The sequence below is a fragment of the Podarcis liolepis genome (genome assembly GCF_965112155.1).
Source record: "Podarcis liolepis genome assembly, chromosome: 1".
NCBI lineage: Eukaryota > Metazoa > Chordata > Lepidosauria > Squamata > Lacertidae > Podarcis > Podarcis liolepis.
The window spans coordinates 5,747,124-5,770,701 of record NC_139554.1 but is presented as its reverse complement, the minus strand read 5'-3'; the positions used below and the strand labels follow the sequence as shown (position 1 = coordinate 5,770,701).

At 46.9% G+C, this 23,578-nt stretch overlaps 1 protein-coding gene across 2 annotated transcripts in view; it reads right to left on the bottom strand.

Moving 5' to 3' along the window:
* Positions 1-23,578, bottom strand: part of SAMD4A (sterile alpha motif domain containing 4A) — a 135,706-nt gene that overhangs the window by 48,939 nt on the left and 63,189 nt on the right. For both annotated transcript variants that reach the window (XM_083515123.1, XM_083515124.1), the window contains exon 3: positions 9,321-9,842. In XM_083515123.1, the coding sequence (XP_083371249.1) occupies positions 9,321-9,842 (522 nt within the window). The remainder of the gene's footprint in view (positions 1-9,320; positions 9,843-23,578) is intronic.

Here is a 23,578-nt window from a genome sequence, read left to right as displayed (position 1 = left end):
ATTGTGGGGCAGCCTTAAAAAAATGATTCTCTCTCAACAGGAACTTGGTGTGCATATTAGTGTTGCAAGAAATAAATCTGGGTGGTGGTGGTTGTTAGAATTTATATACTGCCCTATACTCGGAGGTCTTAAAGATCACAGCAGAACCTAGAGATGAAGTTTAACCAATTTGTTAATGTTCTTACTGCCATGGTTTACTCCTGCAAAACAAGAGAGTTGTAGTTTTGAGAAGGCGGTAAGAATATTGCATGCTAGGGCTGCCTTTTAGATGTTTTGGACTACAACTCCCATGAGCACCAGCCAGCCGGCACCCCTTGCCCCTCCCAGAGCTAAAATTCCCAGAGTTCCCTGGGAAGAAGGATCAGTTGTTAACCCATTCTGGGAACTGTAGCTCCATGAGGGGAACAGGAGTCTGTTAAGATTGCTGAGAGTTGCTAGGAGACACCTATTGCCCCCAGAGAACTACAATACCCAGAATAATAATAATAATAATAATAATAATAATAATAATAATAATAATAATAATTTATTTATACCCCACCCATCTGGCTGGGCTTCCCCAGCCACTCTGGGCAGCTTCCAAAAGAATATTAAAATACTGTAATACATCAAACATTAAAAGCTTCCCTAAACAGGGCTGCCTTCAGATGTCTTCTAAAAGTCTGGTAGTTGTTGTTCTCTTTGACATCTGGTGGGAGGGCGTTCCACAGGGCAGGCGCCACTACCGAGAAGGCCCTCTGCCTGGTTCCCTGTAACTTGGCTTCTCGCAGTGAGGGAACCGCCAGAAGGCCCTCGGAGCTGGACCTCAGTGTCCGGGCTGAACGATGGGGGTGGAGATGCTCCTTCAGATATACTGGGCCGAGGCCGTTTAGGGCTTTAAAGGTCAGCACCAACACTTTGAATTGTGCTCGGAAACGTACTGGGAGCCAATGTAGGTCTTTCAAGACCGGTGTTATATGATCTCGGCGGCAGATAGGGTCTCATCCTGCGTACCAGATGGAGCTGGTAAACAGCTGCCCTGGACACGGATTTGACCTGTGCCTCCATGGACAGCGGTGAGTCCACAATGACTCCCAGGCTGCGCACCTGGCTGCGCACCTGGTCCTTCAGTTGCCCCGTTCAGGACCAGGGAATCCTCCACACCTGCCCGCCTCCTGTCCCCCAAAAACCGTACTTCTGTCTTGTCAGGATTCAATCTCAATCTGTTAGCTGCCATCCATCCTCCATTAGCTGTTAATCGAATCTGGGAATTCTAGCTCTGGGAGGGGGATAGAGGATCTCCTCACGACCCTCAGCGCCTGTAACAAACTACAGTTCCCAGAATCCTTCGGGGGGAAGCCCTGACTGTCAAAATGATGCGACAGTGCTTTAAACGCACGGTGCGAATGTGGCCTTGGTTTCATCAACAAACCTCTCCGTGGCACAAAACAAGAGAATGACGTTTCCGCAAAACGCTCTCCAACTGCTGGCTAGCCGTTGTGTTTGCTTGTGAACGAACGACTGAAGCATCTGACAGAACTAGGCAAAGGAAAAACAGCCCCCTAACCCACCCCAAATGCTCGCTTCGTAACGGCATCGCCGCTGCCAATTTCTGAACTGCTCAGTTACTGCTCCATATGCATACCCAACAGATCTCTCTCTCTCCCCTTTGGACGGGATTTGAGAACAGCAGCTTACAGCATGTGAGGGAAAAGGCTGCCTTCATGGCAATCTGTTTATCGCTCTCCGCAGGAGATAAACGGATATCAGAATCGGGTTGGCAAGGAGGCTTCCCGTGGGACTGGTAAAATCTTAAATGGAAAGGGCAAAACGCTAGGAAACCCAAGAAATTCCTTTTGAAAGCCAGGTGGGCTGGAAGTTGGCAGGAGGGCGCCGAATCTTCAGCTAGGGTAGGAAACAGCAAGCTGATGGTTCTCGTTTTAATTACTCTGATTGCTTTGTCAATGCAATTATTATGTACACAGCTCCGAGAGCTCGTTGATTAAGTGGTTCACAAATGGTTCTAAATTGACAATTTCCAAGGCTGCTCTTCAGCCATTCTTAAAATTATAATGCTGCTCTTACGCCATTCTTAACTCGTTCTATTTTCCAAGTGCTACATTACACAGCATCTCTGGGACTGTCTCTCCCCATATGAACCGGCCCAGACCCTGCGATCATTATTCCAGCCCTGGGAGGCGGCAACACGAGGCCTTTTCCGCAGTGGCTCCCCACTTGTGGAATGCGCTCCCCGGTGTGGCTCGCCTGGCACCACTGTTACATATATTTAGGTTCCCAGCAAATACATGCAGGAGCTGAGCATAATTGCGCCTCTTCCTATTTGTGATTCCCAACTCCAGCATTTACTGCCTCCAACAGTAAAGAGGTAGAAAACAGCTACAGCCATACCTCGGGTTACAGACGCTTCAGGTTGCGTTTTTTCAGGTTACAGACCGCCAAAACCTGGAAGTACCGGAACGGGTTACTTCCGGGTTTCGGTGGTCGTGCATGCGCAGAAGTGCCGAATCGCAACCCACGCGTGCGCAGATGCAGGTTGCGAACACTGCGGGTTGCGAACGTGCATCCCGCACGGATCATGTCCGCAACCCGAGCGTCCACTGTATTGTGGCTAGTAGCCTTATCCTGCAAGAACTTACCTAATGCGAGAGACGTATTTATGAAAATCAAGGAATCCAAAGTTACCGTATATTTTGCTCTATAAGACTCACTTTATCCCTCCTAAAAAGTAAGGGGAAATGTGTGTGCGTCTTATGGAGTGAATGCAGGCTGCACAGCTATCCCAGAAGACAGAACAGCAAGAGGGATTGCTGTTCTGGCTTCTGAGATTCAGAATATTTTTTTTCTTGTTTTCCTCCTACAAAAACTGGGTGCGTCTTGTGGTCTGGTGCATCTTATAGAGCGAAAAATACGGTACATTTTTGCTCCAGTGCAAACAGGCTTAACGGAGAGGTTCCCTGCCGTTTGCTATTCCTTTTAAATAGGCCTTTCATAACCAACTCTGCCTTTCAGCCAAGCTGAATCCAGTGAGATGTACAATAAGGAAACAACCTTTTTGCTTGCGTGACCTCTTTAAGTTTCCTTTTTATTAATGCCTACTCCGAGTGGCCAGGAGTGGGCAACTGGGCTTGGCAGGTGGAAGGGAACCTTCGCTGAGAGAGGGGCGCACTCAGAAGTCTCGGTCTGGCCCGAGATTCCTGGGGGATTCGTTTTAAGTTGAGCTTTTTGACAAGATGCCAGCTCTGATTTTACAAGATCCCTGGAGGAGGACCACACCTTCCAGCGAGGAGCTGATCGTTACTACATCTTCACTTGACAAATGAAGATGTAGTAATGATCCCAGGAGCAACAAGATATATTTCGAAGAGAACCATTTATATATGGAACAGAGGAGACTGAGAGAGAGAGAGAATATGAATATATAATAAACTGGTGGCCTGAAATGTTTTGCTTCCTTCTCTCCTCTGCTGTGCGGCAGATCACAACAGGAAGTGCCAAAGATTTATGCTGGCTTTATTGCAATTCAGTTTCAAAAATACTCTCTCTCTCTCATCCCACTGCCTCGTGCTAGGCGAAATACTGAAATGATGTATTAATAGCTTCGAAAGAAACTGTGTTCCTGCAGGCAGGGAGAGAGAAGAGGTGGCCTTTGTGAAAGTAGGAAGCCACAGTCAAAACATACTAAATATGTCTGGTTCTAAGCTGGAGCACGTCAGGGATGCTTCCTGTGAAAGGCTTTTCTGTGTGCTGCTCTGGGGACAAGTTGGCAAATCCTGTGTTTTGCCACCAGGTTTCCACCACTAAGTTAACACTAGATGTCAGGGGAACCCAGTGAAGTTGAATGTTGGAGATTCAGGTCAGATATATACACATAAAAGTACATATTCACACAGTGCATAGTCTGACTGTGGAACTCACTCCCACAAGAGACGGGGCACCAACCCAAGGTAAAGGTAAAGGACCCCTAACAGTTAAGTCCAGTCACAGATGACTCTGGGGTTGCAGCGCTCATCTCGCTTTGTGGCTTAGGGCCCTCGTATTTACGGGACCACCTCTCCTGGTCTGCCCCACAGAGGACCTTAAGGTCCATGGTTTAGAGGTCCTGGGTCCTGAGGAAGTCAGACTATTCTCCACCAGGGCCAGGGCCTTCTCAGTGGCTCCAACCTGGTGGAATGCTCTGTCCCAGGAGACCAGGGCCCTGCAGGATTTAACTTCCTTCCGCCTGTAAGACAGAGCTATTCCACCTGGCTTTCAATTTGAACTTAGCCTGATCTTTTATTCCCCTTCCTTTCCTCCCCCATTTTTATGAAGATTACCCGCTCTGGGATCCCACAATTCTCAAACTGCTAGGTTGGCAGGAGCCGGGACTGAGCAACAGGAGCTCACCCCGTCACAGGGATTCGGACCGCCGACCTTCTGATCAGCAAGTCCTAGGCTCTGTGGTTTAACCCACAGCGCTACCTGCGTCCCTATATATATATAAAAGGAAGTAAACAAAAGCTCAGTAAGATCCAGCGAAGGAGTCTTGCCTTGTGCAGGACCTCCCTGCGAGCCGAGCGTGCAGAAAAACTCCCTTTTCCAGAGCGGCTTCCTTAAGCGCACGCTTCGTGCCACGAAACCCTGCTCTGAAAGGGGGAGACTCTGCAAACCCCTCGGTGGGACTGAGAGCTGCGTGTTGGCCCCAGTGAACTGGGCCAGGAGCAGAACGCCCTCATTGTACGGAGCCAGGAAGTGCCTTGGGGCTGGGATAAGGGCTGTTTGTGCAGGGGAGGCAGCCTGGAGAGAACGCGGAGCGAAAGAGGAAAAACTCTCACAGCAGGCTCCTTCGGTGGGAAAGGCTGCCCCGTGCCAGGAGAGAGGCGGAACAGAAGGACGTTTGTGCAGAGGGGGGCGGGTGGGAGGCAGGCTCAGATGGGGCAGGGGGCACCCGAAAGGAACCCGGATGACAGTGACGAACTTTGCCAGCAGGTCCCAGGGCGGACTGTGAACGTTTGGATTTCAGAACGAAAAAACTGCCCAGAACATCTTTAAACAGCCATGGCTTCCCCCAGAGAATCCAGTTTGCAAAGGGTACTAAGAGCTGTAAGAGTTTTAGGTTGCTAATATTGTAAGAATGTATAAATATATAATATGAAAATCAATAAATATAATTGCAAAAAAGGGGACCGGCCAGTTTGAAACAAAAAAATATTGTTGATATTATTATTATTATTATTATTATTATTATTATTATTATTATTAGAATTTATGTACCGTCCTATACCCGAAGGTCTCAGGGTGGTTCACAGAAAAGATCACAATATATAAAATAAAAACAATAACAATAACATCCCCCCCAAAAGGAGCCACATTTTAAAAGGGCATAGGATGTTGATCAGGTCAAGCAAAGGGCTGGTTAAAAAGGAACGTTTTTGCCTGGTGCCTAAAGGTGTATAATGAAGGCGCCAGGTGAACTTCCCTAGAGACAGCATCCCACAGACAGGGAGCCACTGCAGAAAAGGCCCCGTTCTCGTGTTGCCACCCTCCGGACCTCTCGATGAGGGGGCACATGAAGAAGGGCCTCAGAAGATGATCTCAGGGTCCGGGTAGGTTCATATGGAAAGAGCCCGTCCTTGAGGTATTGGGGTCCTGAGCCGTTTCAAGGCTTTATAGGTCAAAACCAGCACTTGGAATTGGGCCCGGAAACTAACTGGTAGCCAGTGCAGTTGGACCAGGATCGGTGTAACCATCTTGCTCTGGTGAGCAACCGGACCACTGAATTCTGCACTAGCTGAAGTTTCCGAACTGTCTTCAGAGGCAACCCTACGTATAACAGTTGTTAGAGACGCATTTCCGACAGGCAGTCCCTCTTCCCAGGGAACTCCAGGAACTGTAGCTGCGTGAGGGGCGAAGATGGCACCCTAGGGTTCCCGCAACACCTCCCTTCGCCCTGACAGATCCACCTGGCAGAAAACACGCCTGATTTTCCAAGCACCTCTGCTGCACTTCTCCTGAAGTCAGCCAAGCTAAGGACAGGGTTTTATTTTCTAATTTGTGTGCCCTTTAAAATTTCAGTCGTCTGTGGAACAGCTTGGGTGCGGTGCCCTAGGATTTTAATTCAAAATAAAAACCCAGAAGGGGATTCGAACCCTGGTCCGACTTGGGAATTTGGGTCAATGCACTACATGAGCACTTCGAACCCATTCCTGCTTCAAAGGTACTCTTAAAGAGCCCCTTTAAAAAGATAATGGCACCTGCCCTCAATCACTACCCCAGGCCAGATATGGAGGCAGGTTGCTTGGGGGGGGGGGGGAGAAAGTCCAGATTGGAAAATAGCTTTAGGTAGTTTTCAGGTCACCTCAACCCAAAGCACCATCTCAACTTCCTACTCAGTTTAATTGCCATCAAGGAAAAGACACTAAGGCAAACAAGAGGGAAGGGGGTGTTGAAAGGAAGCAGCTGATCGGTAAGTGATCGGGAGAGAGATAAGGGAGGCTAGCGATAAAGGAGGCTGCCTGGGAGGGGGGAAGTAAAAGCCCATGGCTCCTCAGGATTTTTACATTGGGTCACCCCAAATTCACCATCAGATCACATAGCATGTCCATGGCTACAGCCTGCACCAAAAAAATCATGCAATATAACAATATACAAAATGGAAGAAAATAATGCGATGAAATTATATGTGATATAAAAAGAACCAGAAGAAGGAAGGAGGGAAGTCAGCTCTGAAGAGCAAGTATAAATGTAAAATGTAATACAATATGTGTATGTGGAGTATCTAATTGAAAAGTAATACAGCGATGCTCCGCAAGACGAATGCCTCGCAAGACGGAAAACTCGCTAGACGAAAGGGTTTTCCGTTTTGGAGGTGCTTCGCAAAATGAATCTCCTATGGGCTTGCTTCGCAAGACGACAATGTCTTGCGAGTTCCTGCGGGGTTCCCCCCCCCTTTTTCTAAGCCGCTAAGCCGCTTATCAGCTGATCCGATAAGCAGATAAGCCGCTAATAGCACTAATCCGCTAATCCGTCAATGGGCTTGCTTCGCAAGACGGAAAAAACCGCTAGACGAAGAGAATCACAGAACGGATTCTTTTCGTCTTGCGAGGCACCACTGTAAAGATGATTATTATTTAAAAAAAGAAATCCTACGATTCTATGAAATTCATTCATTCATTGTAAAGTTGCAAGAAAGGAGGTTCAAACTAAATAGCAGGAAGAACTTTCTGATGGTAAGAGCTGCTCAGCAGAGGAAAGATCCCCCTTGGGAGGTTGTGGACTCTCCTTCCTTGGGGGTTTTTAAGAAGAGGTTTGATGGACATCTGTCATGGATGCTTTGGCTGAGATTCCTGCCTTGCAGGGGGTTGGACTAGATGACCCTTGGGGTACCTTCTAACTTTACAACTCTATGATTTTATGATTATGTCATGCAAAACACAAAACAAAAAGCCACTGGATTGGAAATATACACTGCAATGAACTGGTGAAGTTACAATATTCCTTTGTTTTTGTTGCAGTCGCCAAACATGGCGACTCCTCTGGAAGCAGAACAAACAGTGCCAATTTAAATCAGGAGTGGGGCAGCTGTGGGTCTCTGATTGTTGTTCAATACCAGCTCCCATGCCTAACCATTGGGTAGGTAAAAGAGCCCCGAAGGGTTAATAATAATAATAATAATAATAGTAATAATAACAATAATAATAAATTTTATTTATATCCCGCCCTCCCCAGCCGAAGCTGGGCTCAGGGCGGCTAACAACAATCAAATAATCAAACAATCAAATAATCCAACATTTTAAAAACATTTCATTATAAAAATTAATTAAAATCAAATTGATGGCAACCGTTAAGCAAAATTCCGGCAGGTTGCCAGAGGAGGGGGTCAGGCTGCGCCCTAACCAAAGGCCTAGTGGAACAACTCTGTCTTGCAGGCCCTGCGGAAAGATGTCCAGTCAAAGGCGACTATGGAGTTGTGGCGCTCATCTCGCTTTTCAGGCCAAGGGAGCTGGCGTTTGTCCGCAGACAGCTTTCTGGGTCATGTGGCCAGCAGGACTACGCCGCTTCTGGTGCAACAGAACACAGTGACAGAAGCCAGAGCGCATGGAAAGGCCGTTTACCTTCCCGTCGCAGTGGTACCTATTTATCTACTTGCACTGGTGTGCTTTCGAACTGCTAGGTTGGCAGGAGCTGGGACAGAGCAACGGGAGCTCACCCTGTCGCGGGGATTCGAAGCACCGACCTTCTGATCGGCAAGAAGCATAGCTGTCAACTTTTCCCTTTTCTTGTGTGGAATCCTATTCAGAATAAGGGAATTTCCCTTAAAAAAAGGGAAACGTTGACAGCTATGGCAAGAAGCACTCTGAACACTCTAAAGTGTTATAGGTAAAGGTAAAGGGAACCCTGACCGTTAGGTCCAGTTAAAGGCAACTATGGGGTTGCGGCACTCATCTTGCTTTCAGGCGAGGCAGCCGGCGTTTGTCCACAGACAGCTTTCTGGGTCATGTGGCCAGCAGGACTAAACCGCTTCTGGCACAATGGGACACTGTGATGAGTGCCAGAATGCATGGAAACGCTGTTTACCTTCCCGCTGGAGCAGTACCTATTTATCTACTTGCGCTGGCGTGCTTTCAAACTGCTGGGGTTGGCAAGAGCTGGGCCAGAGCAACGGGGGATTTGAACTGCCGACCTTCTGATCGGCAAGCCCCAGAGGCTCAGCGGTTTAGACCACACCGCCACCCGCATCCCCACTGAAATGAACGAGCACCCTGAAGTCCTCAGACAACTCTCACGTATTTCAACTAGCCTTCTCCAGGAGAAGTCGCTGCTGCATTTAGATCTTTGCAACAACTTGGTGCAACACAGGAGACCTACACAATTCCACTCCCTCCTTCCTTGCTTGGAACCCTAATGGATGTTTGTTACCATGGCTGTTGCCACGTTTTGAAAACCTTTGAATAACAATATTTATTTAGGAATAGGAAGTGAGACGGGACATGCAAACCTGCCGGAAGGGCCACAGCTGGGATCATTCGGCTTGTAACTTAAAGGGTTAATACAACACTAGGTAAGCCCACTTAGCCAAGGGATGGTGGTGGAGGGGTTGCTTAGCAACCAGGGATGCTTGACAGAGGCAACACGTGCTCTGATTGGCTGCGTAGCTGTGACATTCCTCCAGCTGCCTAACTGAACCTGACCCTGTTCTCCACCAGCCCAGACCCTAATTTAGGCACAGCTTCTTTCCCCTCGAATTATACGCTGTTTTGTTCAAGTTTGCTCAGTGCGGTGCTACTAGGGGGAAAGGAAAGAGCCCTCCCGCACGCCCCCCGAGACCGCCATCCGCGACTTACTTGTGCCCGTGCCCGTTCCGATCGTGTTGATTGTCGCGGGGACGGAAGAGGAGGAATAGAGAGGGAGGTGGCCGTTCTCGCAGCCCAGGTTCTTATCCTGCCAGCTGGAGGCGTTGACGCAGATGCCGGAGTCCCGCGAACTCTGCCACCCGTTGAGCTTATCGTCCGAGTTCTGTCTTTGGTGATAGTAGTGCGAGGGCCCGTAATCGACCGAGTCGGACCGGCCCCTGCCCTGGCTCCCGTAGGTGCCCAGCGATGTGCGGTCCTCCAGGTGGTTCAGCCACATGGCCAGGGCACTCCTGTCCTCCAGGGACGTGGCGGGGTGGATGAGGGCGTAAGACAGGAGCTGCCTGCTCTCCTCTATGTGCTGGTTGTGTTCGATGGAGTGAGCCAGGATTTTGGGAAGGAGCTTCATGTACTCCACTTTCGCCTCGATGTTCCCCGGCTTCAGCAGAGGCAGGTGGGTTAGCAAGAGGGAAATCACCTTGTCCTTTGATTCCTGCTGCCACTGGTTAATGATTCCTGTTGCGCCAGGGAAGGAAAGGGGCAGGAGAAAGAGAGTTGTGAAATCAGCAAACTGCCCGAGCGAGCAAATAAGGAGATTCAGACGCACCAAGGCGCCATTGCGAGGCCGATCCCCGCAGAACAAGCAACGACGCAGTCTAGTTCTTTTCTCCTCCTCCCACAAAGCGGAAGAAGAAAAGGGAGTGCAAAACCAAACCAAAGAGGTGACTTGATCTCTCTGCTGGGAGTGTGCAGACTTCTGAGTCACACAGAACGCCCAGGCGCTGATTTTCTCAGCCTGTTATTGCAATCAGGAAGATTAAAGAAATTTAATAGATGACATAAAAATTTAATAAACAGAATAATAGGTTGGGGGAGGCGGGATTACAGTCATACCTCGGGTTACAGACGTGTCAGGTTGCGCGATTTTGGGTTGCGCACTGCGCCGAACCCGGAAGTACCGGAACGAGTTACTTCCGGGTTTCGGCACTTGTGCATGCGCACAAGCGCTAGATTGTGCTTTGCGCATGCGCAGAAGTGCCGAATTGCGATCCGCTTGTGTGCAGACGCAGTGCTGTGGGTTGCGGATGCTGCGGGTTGCAAACATGCTTCCCACACGGATCACGTTTGCAACCCAAGTGTCCACTGTATTGGGTTGTTTTTGGTTTTTATTATGTATTCTGTGTTTTTTATATTGCAGTTTTGTGTTGCCTGAGGTCTACGGGCATAGGACAGTATACCAAATTAATAAGTAAAATAAAAATAACGAATAAAATAAAGAAATCACACCTGGGTCAGCTGCCCTGTTGCCACTGGCACAAGATACAGTCAGAAAAGATATGCGAGGGTCACTGATCCACACAGACCTGTACTGATCATTTGTGGACCAGGGGAAGAAAATACTTACCTGTTAAAATAAAGAAATTCCTTCCAGTAGCACCTTAAAGACCAACTAAGTTAGTTCTTGGTATGAGCTTTCGTGTGCATGCACACTTCTTCAGATACACTGAAACAGAAGTTGCCAGATCCTTCTATATAGTGAGAAGGTGGGGAGGGGTATTACTCAGAAGGGTGGTGGGAATGGGAGATTGGCAGATAGCTGAGATGAGCCTGTTGACGACTCTTAACGACTGCAATAGGTCTTACAGGAAAAGACAAGGGGTGAGAAGGTGAAAAATGGCTTAGTCATGTATAATGAGATAAGAATCCAATGTCTTTGTTCAGACCAGGTCTCTCCATGGTTTTAAGTTTGGTAATGAGTTGCAATTCAGCAGCTTCTCTTTCCAGTCTATTTCTGGATCTGGCAACTTCTGTTTCAGTGTATCTGAAGAAGTGTGCATGCACACGAAAGCTCATACCAAGAACTAACTTAGTTGGTCTTTAAGGTGCTACTAGAAGGAATTTCTTTATTTAGACTATGGCAGACCAACACGGCTACCTATCTGTAACTACTTACCTGTTACACACCCTGATTAATTTATATTTGGGTTTTTTATGGTGGATATAACAAATTCAGAATCAAAAAGAATAGCAGTACTTTCCACACAGACCCAGTTCACATGCAACACAAACCCAAAATATGTCTTACCATGAACTTCCAGAGAAGAGAGAGCAGTGACTGTAGCCAAGCATTTATCTGTGGCTTATTCTTATTTATTTATTAGATTTATTTACCAGCCATCATCAAAATAATGATAATATAATAATAACAATTTATTATTTATACCCCGCCCATCTGGCTGGGTTTCCCCAGCCACTCTGGGAGGCTCCCAATCGAATATTAAAAACACAATACAGCATTAAACATTAAAAACGTCCCTAAACAGGGCTGCTTTCAGATGTCTTTTAAAAGTAGGATAGTTGCTTATTTCAAAAGATCTCAGGGCCATTCACAAGATAAAGATTCAAGATGAAAGCACAAATAAGTAGTCAAAACAGAATCAATGAAACAGTACCACACTTGGTTTGACTGGAAAAGGCAGACAAACTTCTTTTTGAATTCTGCTAGGCAAAATTTCCTACTGTCTTTCACTGTTTTAATGGGCAAGGTTGCAATCCAATCTTTACTTACACAGGCACCAAGTCCCACTGAAATCAGAGGGCCTTACTCTTGAGTAAACATATTTAGGATTGTACTGGTGTAATTTATTCACTCTTGCTTAGAAAATATCTGAGGTAGAAACAGAAAGCTTGCTTTTAACACAGTGATGATCTCATTTGGTGACTTACGCAAATCCATTCTTTTTTAAAATTTAATTAATCATTTTTTTGATACAAACATCAACCGCAAAAGACATATACAACAAAAACCATAACGACAATAATAACACAATTTAACAATTCAGATTTGAATACACTGATACACCTATGACTACACCTTTTTTAACAATATTTCCCCACCTCTCTCTCCTCCCCCTACTTCCCATCACTATCTGCCTTACTGTTAAGTGAATCCATTCTGACATAAGAAAGGCTTCTTATGCAACTTCCCCAGGTAAAGGTAAAGGACCCCTGACCATTAGGTCCAATTGTGGCCGACTCTGGGGTTGCGGCACTCATCTCGCTTTATCGGCTGAGGGAGCTGGCGTACAGCTTCCGGGTCATGTGGCCAGCATGACTAAGCCGCTTCTGGCGAACCAGAGCAGCGCACGGAAGTGCCGTTTACCTTCCCGCTGGAGCGGTACCTATTTATCTACTTGCACTTTTGACGTGCTTTCGAACTGCTAGGTGGGCAGGAGCAGGGACCGAGCAACGGGAGTTCACTCCGTCGCGGGGATTCGAACCGCTGACCTTCTGATCGGCAAGTCCTAGGCTCTGTGGTTTAACCCACAGCGCCACCCGCGTCCCCAGAACCATCCACAATTCTCGTTGCCATTCTGGGTTGTCCAGGTTTACACCCACCATCGCTGCTCTTATCCTAACATTGTGCAAATTCCACTTGGAAAGCCGACAGAGAGCCAAATGTCTCTGCATGGGGGTTATGGCAGGTTCACAGATAAAAGTGGGGGCAGAAAGGCAAGGAGCTGCTGCAGAAGGAAGAAAGGAAGGAAGCGGAAAGACGTGTAGGAGAAAAAGAATGGGAAGCATCTCGGTCCAGCGGCACATTTGTGCTTAAATCGCCCAAACCCACACAGTCCTATGGCGGTCATGGAACCGCCTCCGACATCACAGGCATGACCCAAATACACAGAGCTCTCTCCTCATGTTTCATGGCCGACAACGCCCCCCCCCCGGCACAAAACACCGCAAGCTGAAAATCCAACTGGCCAGTTCAGGGTAGCTTCTAATCAGATCTAACACACACACACAGCCTTCAAGAAGTCTTTCAGACAGTGGTTCCTGAATTTCTTTTGGGGCACCGCTCCCTTGGTTCCGTAAATTCACGCCAGTGCCCCCCCGTACAAAAAGCATTATTCATAAACAGCTGTTTGCACGGCCCACCCAGGAAGATATTAGCACAATTAACAGCAACGGTGCGTTTATTCAAAATCCAATTACCGTATTTTTTGCTCTATAAGACGCACTTTTCCCCTCCTAAAAAGTAAGGGGATCTTATGGAGCGAATGCAGGCTGCGCAGCTATCCCAGAAGCCAGAACAGCGAGAGAGATCACTGTCCCTTCCTCCCGCAAAAGCCCCCAAGAGCCACACAGAGCAAACTGTCAGTGTTTAAAGAATATTTTTTTCCTTGCATTCCCCCTTTAAAAACTAGATGCGTCTTATGGTCAGGTGCGTCTTATGGAGCGAAAAATACGGTAAGACTATGTAGCTTAATTAATTCAACAAAACTGATGAACTTGATGATTCAGTGCTACCAGCTTTTCAAGGTCTAATAGTCTTTTGCACCTCCCCCTGGAGCCTCCTTGCCTCTTAGCACCCCCCCCAGGTGATCCCACTGCCCCCCAGGGGGTGGCACTGGTCACTTTGAGAAACACTGCTTTAGGACTTCCTAGATTTTTTATACCTGAGCACGATGCTTTCTAGATTGAAACTGGAGGCACACCTCAAAATGCAATGTTACCTGCATCCTCATCTCAAAGCTGTGAGAGACTTCGGGGAGGGGGGGCAGTGACTACCTTGGTCTCAGTATAGGGTGAGATCACTGGAGGCTGTGCTGCCTTTATGATATACAGTTGTATTTACATTTATACATACAAGGGGACGCGGGTGGTGCTGTGGGTTAAACCACAGAGCTTAGGACTTGCCGATCAGAAGGTCGGCGGTTCGAATCCCCGCGACGGGGTGAGCTCCCGTTGCTCGGTCCCTGCTCCTGCTTCGAAAGCACGTCAAAGTGCAAGTAGATAAATAGGTACCGCTCCGGCGGGAAGGTAAACGGCGTATCCATGCGCTGCTCTGGTTTGCCAGAAGCGGCTTAGTCATGCTGGCCACATGACCAGGAAGCTGTACGCCGGCTCCCTTGGCCAATAAAGTGAGATGAGCGCCGCAACCCCAGAGTCGACCACGACTGGACCTAATGGTCAGGAGTCCCTTTACCTTTACCTAACCCTGGCTGAGCAGGCGTGGACTTTTGATGTGCCAGGGCCTCCCGCCAGTCTGTTGTTCCTACTCGGGAGTAAGCCGCCTTGAGTTCAGCAAGGTTAGACAAATTATCAGCATGCGCACAACAGCAAAAAAATCACATGAATTGTTCAAAAGCATGCCAAATGCAAGCTTTTGCCTTTCAATAAAAAGCTGTTTGCGTCGTTGAAAGCTCTGTTATTGTATTTTTCTTTTAAGGCAGAAGATCTTAATGGATGAGTTGTTTTTTCTAAACTAAAACCTCAGTATTCAGGTTAAATTGCTGCGTTGGCACTTTGCAATAAATAAGTGGGTTTTGGGTTGCAGTTTGGGCACTCTGTCTCTAAAAGGTTCGCCATCACTGCCCTAGGATGAGTGGCATCCAGCCAGGTATGGGAGAGGGAGGCTTTCCGCCTCTTTCTGAAGGCACTATTATTGAGTTGTTTCTACGACAACATGCCTGTACCTGACCAACCCTTTAAACATGTAAAAAGGATGCTTAACAGGTTTGTCTTGGGCAGGGGTCAGCAAACTTTTTCAGCAGGGGGCCGGTCCACCGTCCCTCAGAACTTGTGGGGGGCCAGACTATATTTTGGGGAGGGAAATGAACGAATTCCTATGCCCCACAAATAACCCAGAGATGTATTTTCAATAAAAGCACACATTCTACTCATGTAAAAACATGCTGATTCCCGGACTGTCTGCAAGCCGGATTGAGAAGGCGATTGGGCCAAATCTGGCCCCCGGGCCTTAGTTTGCCTACCCATGGTCTAGGGCAGGGGTCTGCAACCCGCGGCTCCGGAGCCGCATGTGGCTCTTTTACATCTTTGCTGCGGCTCCGGGGCGGATACTAGTGAGGGGAGGAGGCGCATTGTGCGCCCTGACACTCCTCACTGTGGCAGGCGCTGTACTGGCTGTGACGTCGCATGGGGGCGGTGCGTGCGTTAGTCACGCACCGTCCCGACGTCACCTTCCTGCCCGCTGTCAGATCGTGGCTCCGGAGATATATTTGTTTTAAATGTCGCAATGGTTTTGCGGCTCCCAGCTGTTGTTTTTTCTTCGGAAACGGGTCCAAGTGGCTCTTTTTGTCTTAAAGGTTGCAGACCCCTGGTCTAGGGGCATTAAAGAAATTGCCTTGACCACTCCAGAAGTTCCTTCAACTGCTGGCTCCCAACGTATAGATATAAAATGACAGGCTTGGATGTCACCCAAAGGCATCATCCACACCAAGCCCCTCTTAAAATAATATATTCACTCATTTCTCAACACCTCCTTTCTCTCATTTTCTCCAGTTAAGTCAAGGCTCAGGGATGGATCTTGGCTTTCAGGACAATGGCAGCACTTCTGAAATTCCTCTCCACCAATCAGCTGCATCTCAGAAGCCTCAAATGTCCATTGATACTAACTTGAACTTTACCATTCATTGTAATCTTTCCCAACCTGGTGCCCACCAGATGCTGATGGAGTCCAGCTCCTGTCTCACCTAACCTTTGACCTTGCTTGGTGCAGGTGATAAACCTGAACGGCAGCAGGTTGGTCATTGTGCTTTCGGCAGACTTCACATACAGTTTTGGTAAAAGCCCAGCAGAAATTTCCTCTCAACGTAAAGGCAGTTCCTGTCAGCTGTATATAATCGACACCTTTGGCTTTAACGTCTAAGCATCTCAACATGGTCAGCAAAATTCCAGCACTTAAGTGATCTACACAAATCACTTATAGGCAGGATGGGTGCAGGTTATGGCAGAAGCTGTAAGCATGGCTAGGAGTGTGTTCACAACCAGACATTCACACTCAGGTGCAAGACACAAGCTGAAGCCCCTCTGATCAAGGGAACCACAGTATAAAGTCACAACATCAGCTTGCTCCCTGACTAAGGCCGCATTCATACCACACACTGAAAAGCACCATGAAACCACTTTAAACAGCCATGGCTTCTTCCCCCAAGGTATTCTGGGAGCTGTAGTTTGCTAAGGGTGCAGAGAGCTGTTAGGACATCCCTGTTTCTCGTCACATAAGTTCCTGGTGAACGAGGACTGATTGTTGAACCACTCTGGGAAAGAGTGGCTTAGCAATATTTTATATATACCATATTTTTTGCTCTATAAGACACACCAGACCATTAGATGCACCTAGTTTTTGGAGGAGGAAAACAAGAAAAAAAAATATTCTGAATCTCAGAAGCCAGAACAGCAAGAGGGAAAAAGTGAGTCTTATAGAGCAAAAAATACAGTGTGTGTATTATTTATTTATTTATTTTTATTGATTAATTATTATATATATATATATATATATATATATATATATATATATATATATATGTTTTCTTAACATATCATTTCCAACAATCACATAACATAACTTCTTTTCTTATACATTATTTTAGACTTCCGTCAACACCTCTGATGATTTCCCATCTTTTATCACTTATTCTGCATTTCTTAATACATCTATCACTCTTAATTGTCATCAACTAATAATTCTCCTCATAGTCTTTCTTGTAATATTTCATATAATTCTCCTTACAAAACTTCTTGCAGTCCTACTAGCGTAACCCGTTCACTTCTATTACTTTTCAAATAGTTTGTATGTTTACTCCAGTCTTCTAAGAATCTCTGATCCCACAGGTTTCGAATCCTTCCAGTTAATTTATCCAGTTCTGCATAGTGGCTTAGCAATATTATCAGGCTCCCTCTCTCTTTGAATGCAGAACTAAAATCCAGGAAAGCTGATGTGCCCCAGGTACGGAACATTTGGGGACCACTGATCAAAAGACACCCCATACCGGTGGGAAGATCTCTTGCGAGTCAGGTCCAGAGGAGGGCAACCAAAATGGTCAAAGGCCTGGAAAGGATGCCTTCTGAGGAACGGCTAAGGGAGCTGGGCATGTTTAGCCTGGAGAAGAGGAGGTTAAGGGGTGATATGATAGCCATGTTCAAATATATAAAGGATGTCACATAGAGGAGGGAGAAAGGTTGTTTTCTGCTGCTCCAAAGAAGCGGACACGGAGCAATGGATCCAAACTACAAGAAAGAAGATTCCACCTAAACATTAGGAAGAACTTCCTGACAGTAAGAGCTGTTTGACAGTGGAATTTGCTGCCAAGGAGTGTGGTGGAGTCTCCTACTTTGGAGGTCTTTAAGCAGAGGCTTGACAACCATATGTCAGGAGTGCTCTGATGGTGTTTCCTGCTTGGCAGGGGGTTGGACTCGATGGCCCTTGTGGTCTCTTCCAACTCTATGATTCTATGATTCTAGGTGCTCCAAAATAACCAAAATGCCGCCACCGCTGCCTTGAGAGTTGGAAGTTTCACAGGAAGGTGGCGGCTGCCCTTGACAGACTTTTAGCTTTTGTAAGAATGTAAATGAGCAATGCAAAGAAATGTGGCAGGTGGGAGAATCAATGAGCGCGCACACAGAAAACCCCCCAGTGATTTCTTCGTCTTTTTTTGCCATTTGTAAACAAGACAGCAATTTATAACAAGGAGCCAGGAGTATAATTAAAGACCACGAGGATTATTTTGGTAAGAATGAAGAAGGAAAACACAGTGCTAGGAATCCAAGAATATCACAGCAGCAGCAAATGAGGTCTTATTCCTACGCACCGTTACCGAGGCGCATTTAAGAGCTCTGCTTGTTAGCAGACAGGCCTTAAAATTGCTGTTTTGTTATGCTCTTGTTTTCAGCTTCAGAGGTGTGTTCCCAACACATCTGGAAGGGCACGCTGTTGGGGAAGGCTGGAAGGCGATGGTAGTCTAAGAAGAGGCAGTTTAAGGGAGAAAAGGGAAAAATAACACACACATACACTTTCTGGAAAACATAGCCCCAGCAAACTAAACCACCTCGGTTGCTCATCTTCAAATCCTGTTAAGAGAAGTCAACAAGAATGAAGAGGGAGTCAGACCGATGGTCTGTCTAGAAATAAATTGGCAGCATCGCTCCAGGATGCCTTTTTTAGCCGTCCTAACCTGAGGGTAAATTATGCAACATCTCAGGGCTAGTGGAGGGGATGGGAAGGCACCACCCTTGCTTTCCAAGGCACACAGAGAAGTTTTTATACTGAAGCTAAGAAAAATCTTGCAGACTTTTGACACAGCTCAATCTGAGCTGGGTAACAGATGACAGCAGAAGGTCCTTATCGGCTTGTGCCTGTAATCACCATCACACAGTCATGGAGTAAAGGGCTATCGGCGCTACTAGCCATGATGAGCAGATTTTGTGGGAGGAAAACATGAATCCCTGTGACCCATGTGTGTGGGGTAAATAACGAAGGAATTGGCTGGTTGCCTGGATTCAAAACGCGGGGCTTTGCACACTTTACAGCAGGAGAAAGCTCCCAGTAGCAGCAGTGTAGCATTAGGAATTCTTGGGAGAAAAGCAATGACAAACCTAGACAGCATCTTAAAAAGCAGAGACATCACCTGGCCAACAAAGGTCCGTATAGTGAAAGCTATGGTTTTCCCAGTAGTGATGTATGGAAGTGAGAGCTGGACCATCAAGAAGGCTGATCGCCGAAGAATTGATGCTTTTGAATTCTGGTGCTGGAGGAGACTCTTGAGAGTCCCATGGACTGCAAGGGGATCCAATCTCTCCATTCTGAAGGAAATGAGCCCTGAGTGCTCACTGGAAGGATAGATCCTGAAGCTGAGGCTCCAATACTTTGGCCACCTCATGAGAAGAGAAGACTCCCTGGAAAAGACCCTGATGTTGGGAAAGATGGAGGGCACAAGGAGGAGGGAATGACAGAGGACGAGATAGCTGGACAGTGTTCTCGAAGCTACAAACATGAGTCTGACCAAACTGCGGGAGGCAGTGGAAGACAGGAGTGCCTGGCGTGCTCTGGTCCAGGGGGTCACGAAGAGTCGGACACGACTAAACGGCTAAACAACAACAACACTAGCACCAACAATCAGCTGGCAGTTGACACCGGGGGTGTGTGTGAGGTGCCGAAAGGAAGGAAACACTAAAGCAATGCATTGGTTTCGCTTTTTTGTCAAAGTAGGGTGCACAAACTATTTTAGTGCTCTCGACCAAACTGAAAACAAAACAGATCGTTCCTTGCGCAAGCCTCCTCTTCAAGTGACGCTGTCATGTGACCGCTGGTCTTCTCTTTCTCCCCCCCCCCTTCCCCCAATTTTATTTTTGCAGCTTCCGCGTGTGACCGGCCACTCGGCTTGAGCTCCAAGCTGGCTCTCTCGTGACCTGTAATAACACCGGTCTAAAATTAGAGCGCACACGGTTTCACTCGGTCCCTGCCAAGCGGAACGAGAGGAGTTTTCTGTCCCATGCTTGTCCATTCTGCAGGTGGCGCTCTGGAGCAATGGCTTCCCAATGCAGTGGTACCTTGGTTCTCAAACTTAATCCGTTCCGGAAGTCCATTCCAAAACCAAAGCGTTCCAAAACCAAGGCGTGCTTTCCCATAGAAAGTAATGCAAAACGGACTAATCCATTCCAGACTTTTAAACACAACCCCTAAAACCAGTGGTTTCCAAACTTTTTTCAAAGAGGGCCAGATTTGATGAAGTGAAGGGCCACGGGGGCCAACCAAAGTTGCTGAGCTTTTTTAGGATTGGATTAAACCGACCGGCGGGCCGGATTTAGACATGCCTGCCCTAAAACAGCAATTTAACTGGAATTTTACTATTTTACTATCTAACGAGACCATTGATCCATAAAATGAAAGCAATAAACAATGTACTGCAGTCGCACAATCAATTAATAGCTGAACAGGGTTCCACACAGTCACAAAAACAAAAAAAGAACCACAAAAATACAAATTAAATAGCAAAAACAGACAGACCTCAGCATAACACTCAAAATGGAAATGTGGCACTCAAATCGGAAGAGTAACACTCAAAACGGAGCACGTTTGGCTTCCGAAAAAAGTTCGCAAACCAGAACACTTACTTCCGGGTTTGCAGTGTTTGGGTTCCAAGGTGTTTGAGTACCAAGGCGTTTGAGAACCAAGGTACCACTGTGGCCAACTTTCAGAGTTTTCCATAGAAGCATCTGGGTGGCCAATGTGAGAACGGTGGCTTGATCCAGCTGACTTTTCTCATGTTCTTACGATTTAGCAATGACTGGAGATACACTCTGTTATTTCAGGTCCATCCAGCAAATTAGGGGGAGAAAAGCTGTCCTGATAGAATTCGCTTTGCAGATCTATTTATTTATTTGGTCTAGTTCTGGTTCCAGGCAGAATAGGGTGTTTTAACCCTCAGGCCGCTCTGTTTACTGAGCATTCACCCTGATCTGCTTGCAGAAAGTGGAGTCGGAGGTTAGGTTGCATCAGGTCTTTATATTTAGCATTTGTTCTGATCTATTTAATGGTGGTGCTAATTTTATTATTTGCACCCCGCCCATGTGACTGGGTCGCCCCACTCTGGGCAGCTTGCAACAGATATAAAAACATAGTAAGGCACCGATAATTAAAAACCCTCCCTAAACAGGGCTGCCTTCAGATGTCTTCTAAAACTTATATAGATAGGTAGCCGTGTTAGTCTGCCATAGTCAAAATAAAGAGATTCCTTCCAGTAGCACCTTAAAGACCAACTAAGTTAGTTCTTGGTATGAGCTTTCGTGTGCATGCACACTTCTTCAGATACACTGAAACAGAAGTTGCCAGACCCTTCTATATAGTGAGAAGGTGGGGAGGGGTATTACTCAGAAGGGTGGTGGGAATGGGAGATTGGCAGATAGCTGAGATGAGCCTGTTGACGACTCTTAACGACTGCAATAGGTCTTACGAGTAAGAGTCGTTAAGAGTCATCAACAGGCTCATCTCAGCTATCTGCCAATCTCCCATTCCCACCACCCTTCTGAGTAATACCCCTCCCCACCTTCTCACTATATAGAAGGATCTGGCAACTTCTGTTTCAGTGTATCTAAAGAACGAATGTACTAAAACTTATATAGTTATTTATCTCTGATGGGAGTGAGTTCCACAGGGCACAATAATGTACATTCGTTCAGCATTCATCCTGATCTGCTTGTGGGGAGTTAAATCATTCATTCGTTAAATCATTCATTCGTCCATCGGAGGTTTCCAGAGTGGCACACAATTAACACCGATAAAAACTTAAAACAAAATAAACCGGACAGCGTCTTATAAGATTAATAACTATCACAAATAAAACAGGCCGTAAAAGCTAAAATAAGGGATCACCAAGGTTTTCACCCTCCCCAAAAACCTGGGCAGAGGGGCTGCACCTGTACCTGAACGAAAGCATGATCATCTGAATGTATCACCTGGGGGCGGGGAGACTGTCAAAGCTTCCTGGATACAATCCCCAACACAAACACACCTCAAATATGGGTTTGTGTGAAGGTGGTCCAGCAATAAATGTGCCTCTCCAATTAAAAGGATGGAAATGTAATTGATTGGGTGTGTGTGGAACTTTTAATCCTAATTAGGAAGATTTGAGGATTCCATTCTATCCACATTTTCCAGCAAACTGGCTTGATTTACCCTTTTCTTGGGCTAATGCACAGGTTGCAGCGAACCTTCTGCTTCATGCTGAATTTCGCCACAGAGTTTTCAAACCCCCAAAGTGTACTTATATATACGAGTATGTAAAATACATAAAATGGTTTTTAACTGTGAAAAATATGAAGCGAATTTCCATTTGTAAAATAAGTAAATAAATCACAACGACTTGTGGGAATGGGACAAAACATACAAGCCTCCGGCAAGCTGGAATCCTCCAGATGTTTTGAACTATAACTCTTATACAGCCACAGCTGGCTCCCTGCAGATGTTTTGAACTACAACTCCCCTGCAGCCCCGGCTGGCAGCCTCCAGATGTTTTGAACTACAACAGCCACGGCACCAGCTTGGCAAAGGCTGGAACAGATTTATGAATGAACGCATAAGGAACTGGCATCCCTAACCCTAAACTGGATTTTCCTTTGGTCTCGGTTTTTTTCTTGGGACCAGAAGAGGAGAAGGACAGGAAACCACACTAAGAGATAAACGGGCAAAGCAAAGAAGCATCATCGACCCCCCCAAAAAAGGGGGGGGAGAGAGAGAATAAGCCAGAACAAACAGAGCAGAGGGGGAACCGATCAAACACAAATTCCAAGCGAGTGACAGGGAAGCTGGACAAGCAACAATGACTCATGCAGGCCAATAAAAATGAGCCTGGATTCCCTGCCATATGACGCAAAGCGACGATGACTTCCACATTTAAGGAAGGGGTGGGAGAAGAGGGTGAAATCATCGCAGCGCAAGAGCCAGACTGGAAAGGCGGCCAGCCAAATGGAACGCCACCGGCTGCGATCGCCATGGCCAACTGGAAATTTAAAAAGGAAAGGAAAGGAAGGAGAGAGAGAGAGAGAGAGAGAAGCAAGGCTTAGGACGCCCGAATTTCCTCTCTGCCTCTCCCCTGGGCTGCTGCATCTCTCTCTACCCCATTTTGAAGAGCCAGAAGTCTTCCGAGGAAGAAGGACGGAAGGCTTGCGGCATGCCGGAGATCAACGCTGGCGTTTCCAGGTTGCTTGTTTTCATACCAAGCAAGTTGGTTGGTGTGGTTAGAGCAGAGCTAAGCATCCCCAACTCCCTCAACCGTTCCTCACAAGGCTTGGTTTCCAGACCCTTGGTCATCTTGGTTGCCTTCTTGGTCATCTTGAGAGCCAGTGTGGTGTAGTGGTTTAGAGCGGTGGACTCGCAATCTGGTGAACCGGGTTCGCTTCCCCACTCCTCCACATGCAGCTGCTGGGTGACCTTGGGCCAGTCACACTTCTCTGAAGTCTCTCAGCCCCACTCACCTCACAGAGTGTTTGTTGTGGGTGAGGAAGGGAAAGGAGAATGTTTGCTGCTTTGAGACTCCTTAAGGAGAGTGATAAAGCGGGATATCAAATCCAAAACTCTTCTTCCTCTTCTTCTTCTGCTAAACACCTTCCAGCTTTGTCAATATCCTTAAATTGTGGTGCCCAGAACAGGACACAGTATTCCAGGTGTTGTCTGACCAAGGCAGAAGAGAGTGGGACTATTACTTCCCTTGATCTGGACACTAGACTTCTGTCGATGCAGCCTAGAATAGCATTAGCTTTTTTTTGTTGCATCACACTGTGGACTCATGTTAAGCTTGTGGTCCACTAAGACCCCTAGGTCCTATTCACATATACTGCTAGTAAGCCAGGTGTCCCCCATATTATATTTATGTATCTGATTCTTCCTGACTAAGTGCAGAACCTTACATTTGTCTCTTCTGAAATTCATTTTGGTAGCTTGAGCCAACTTC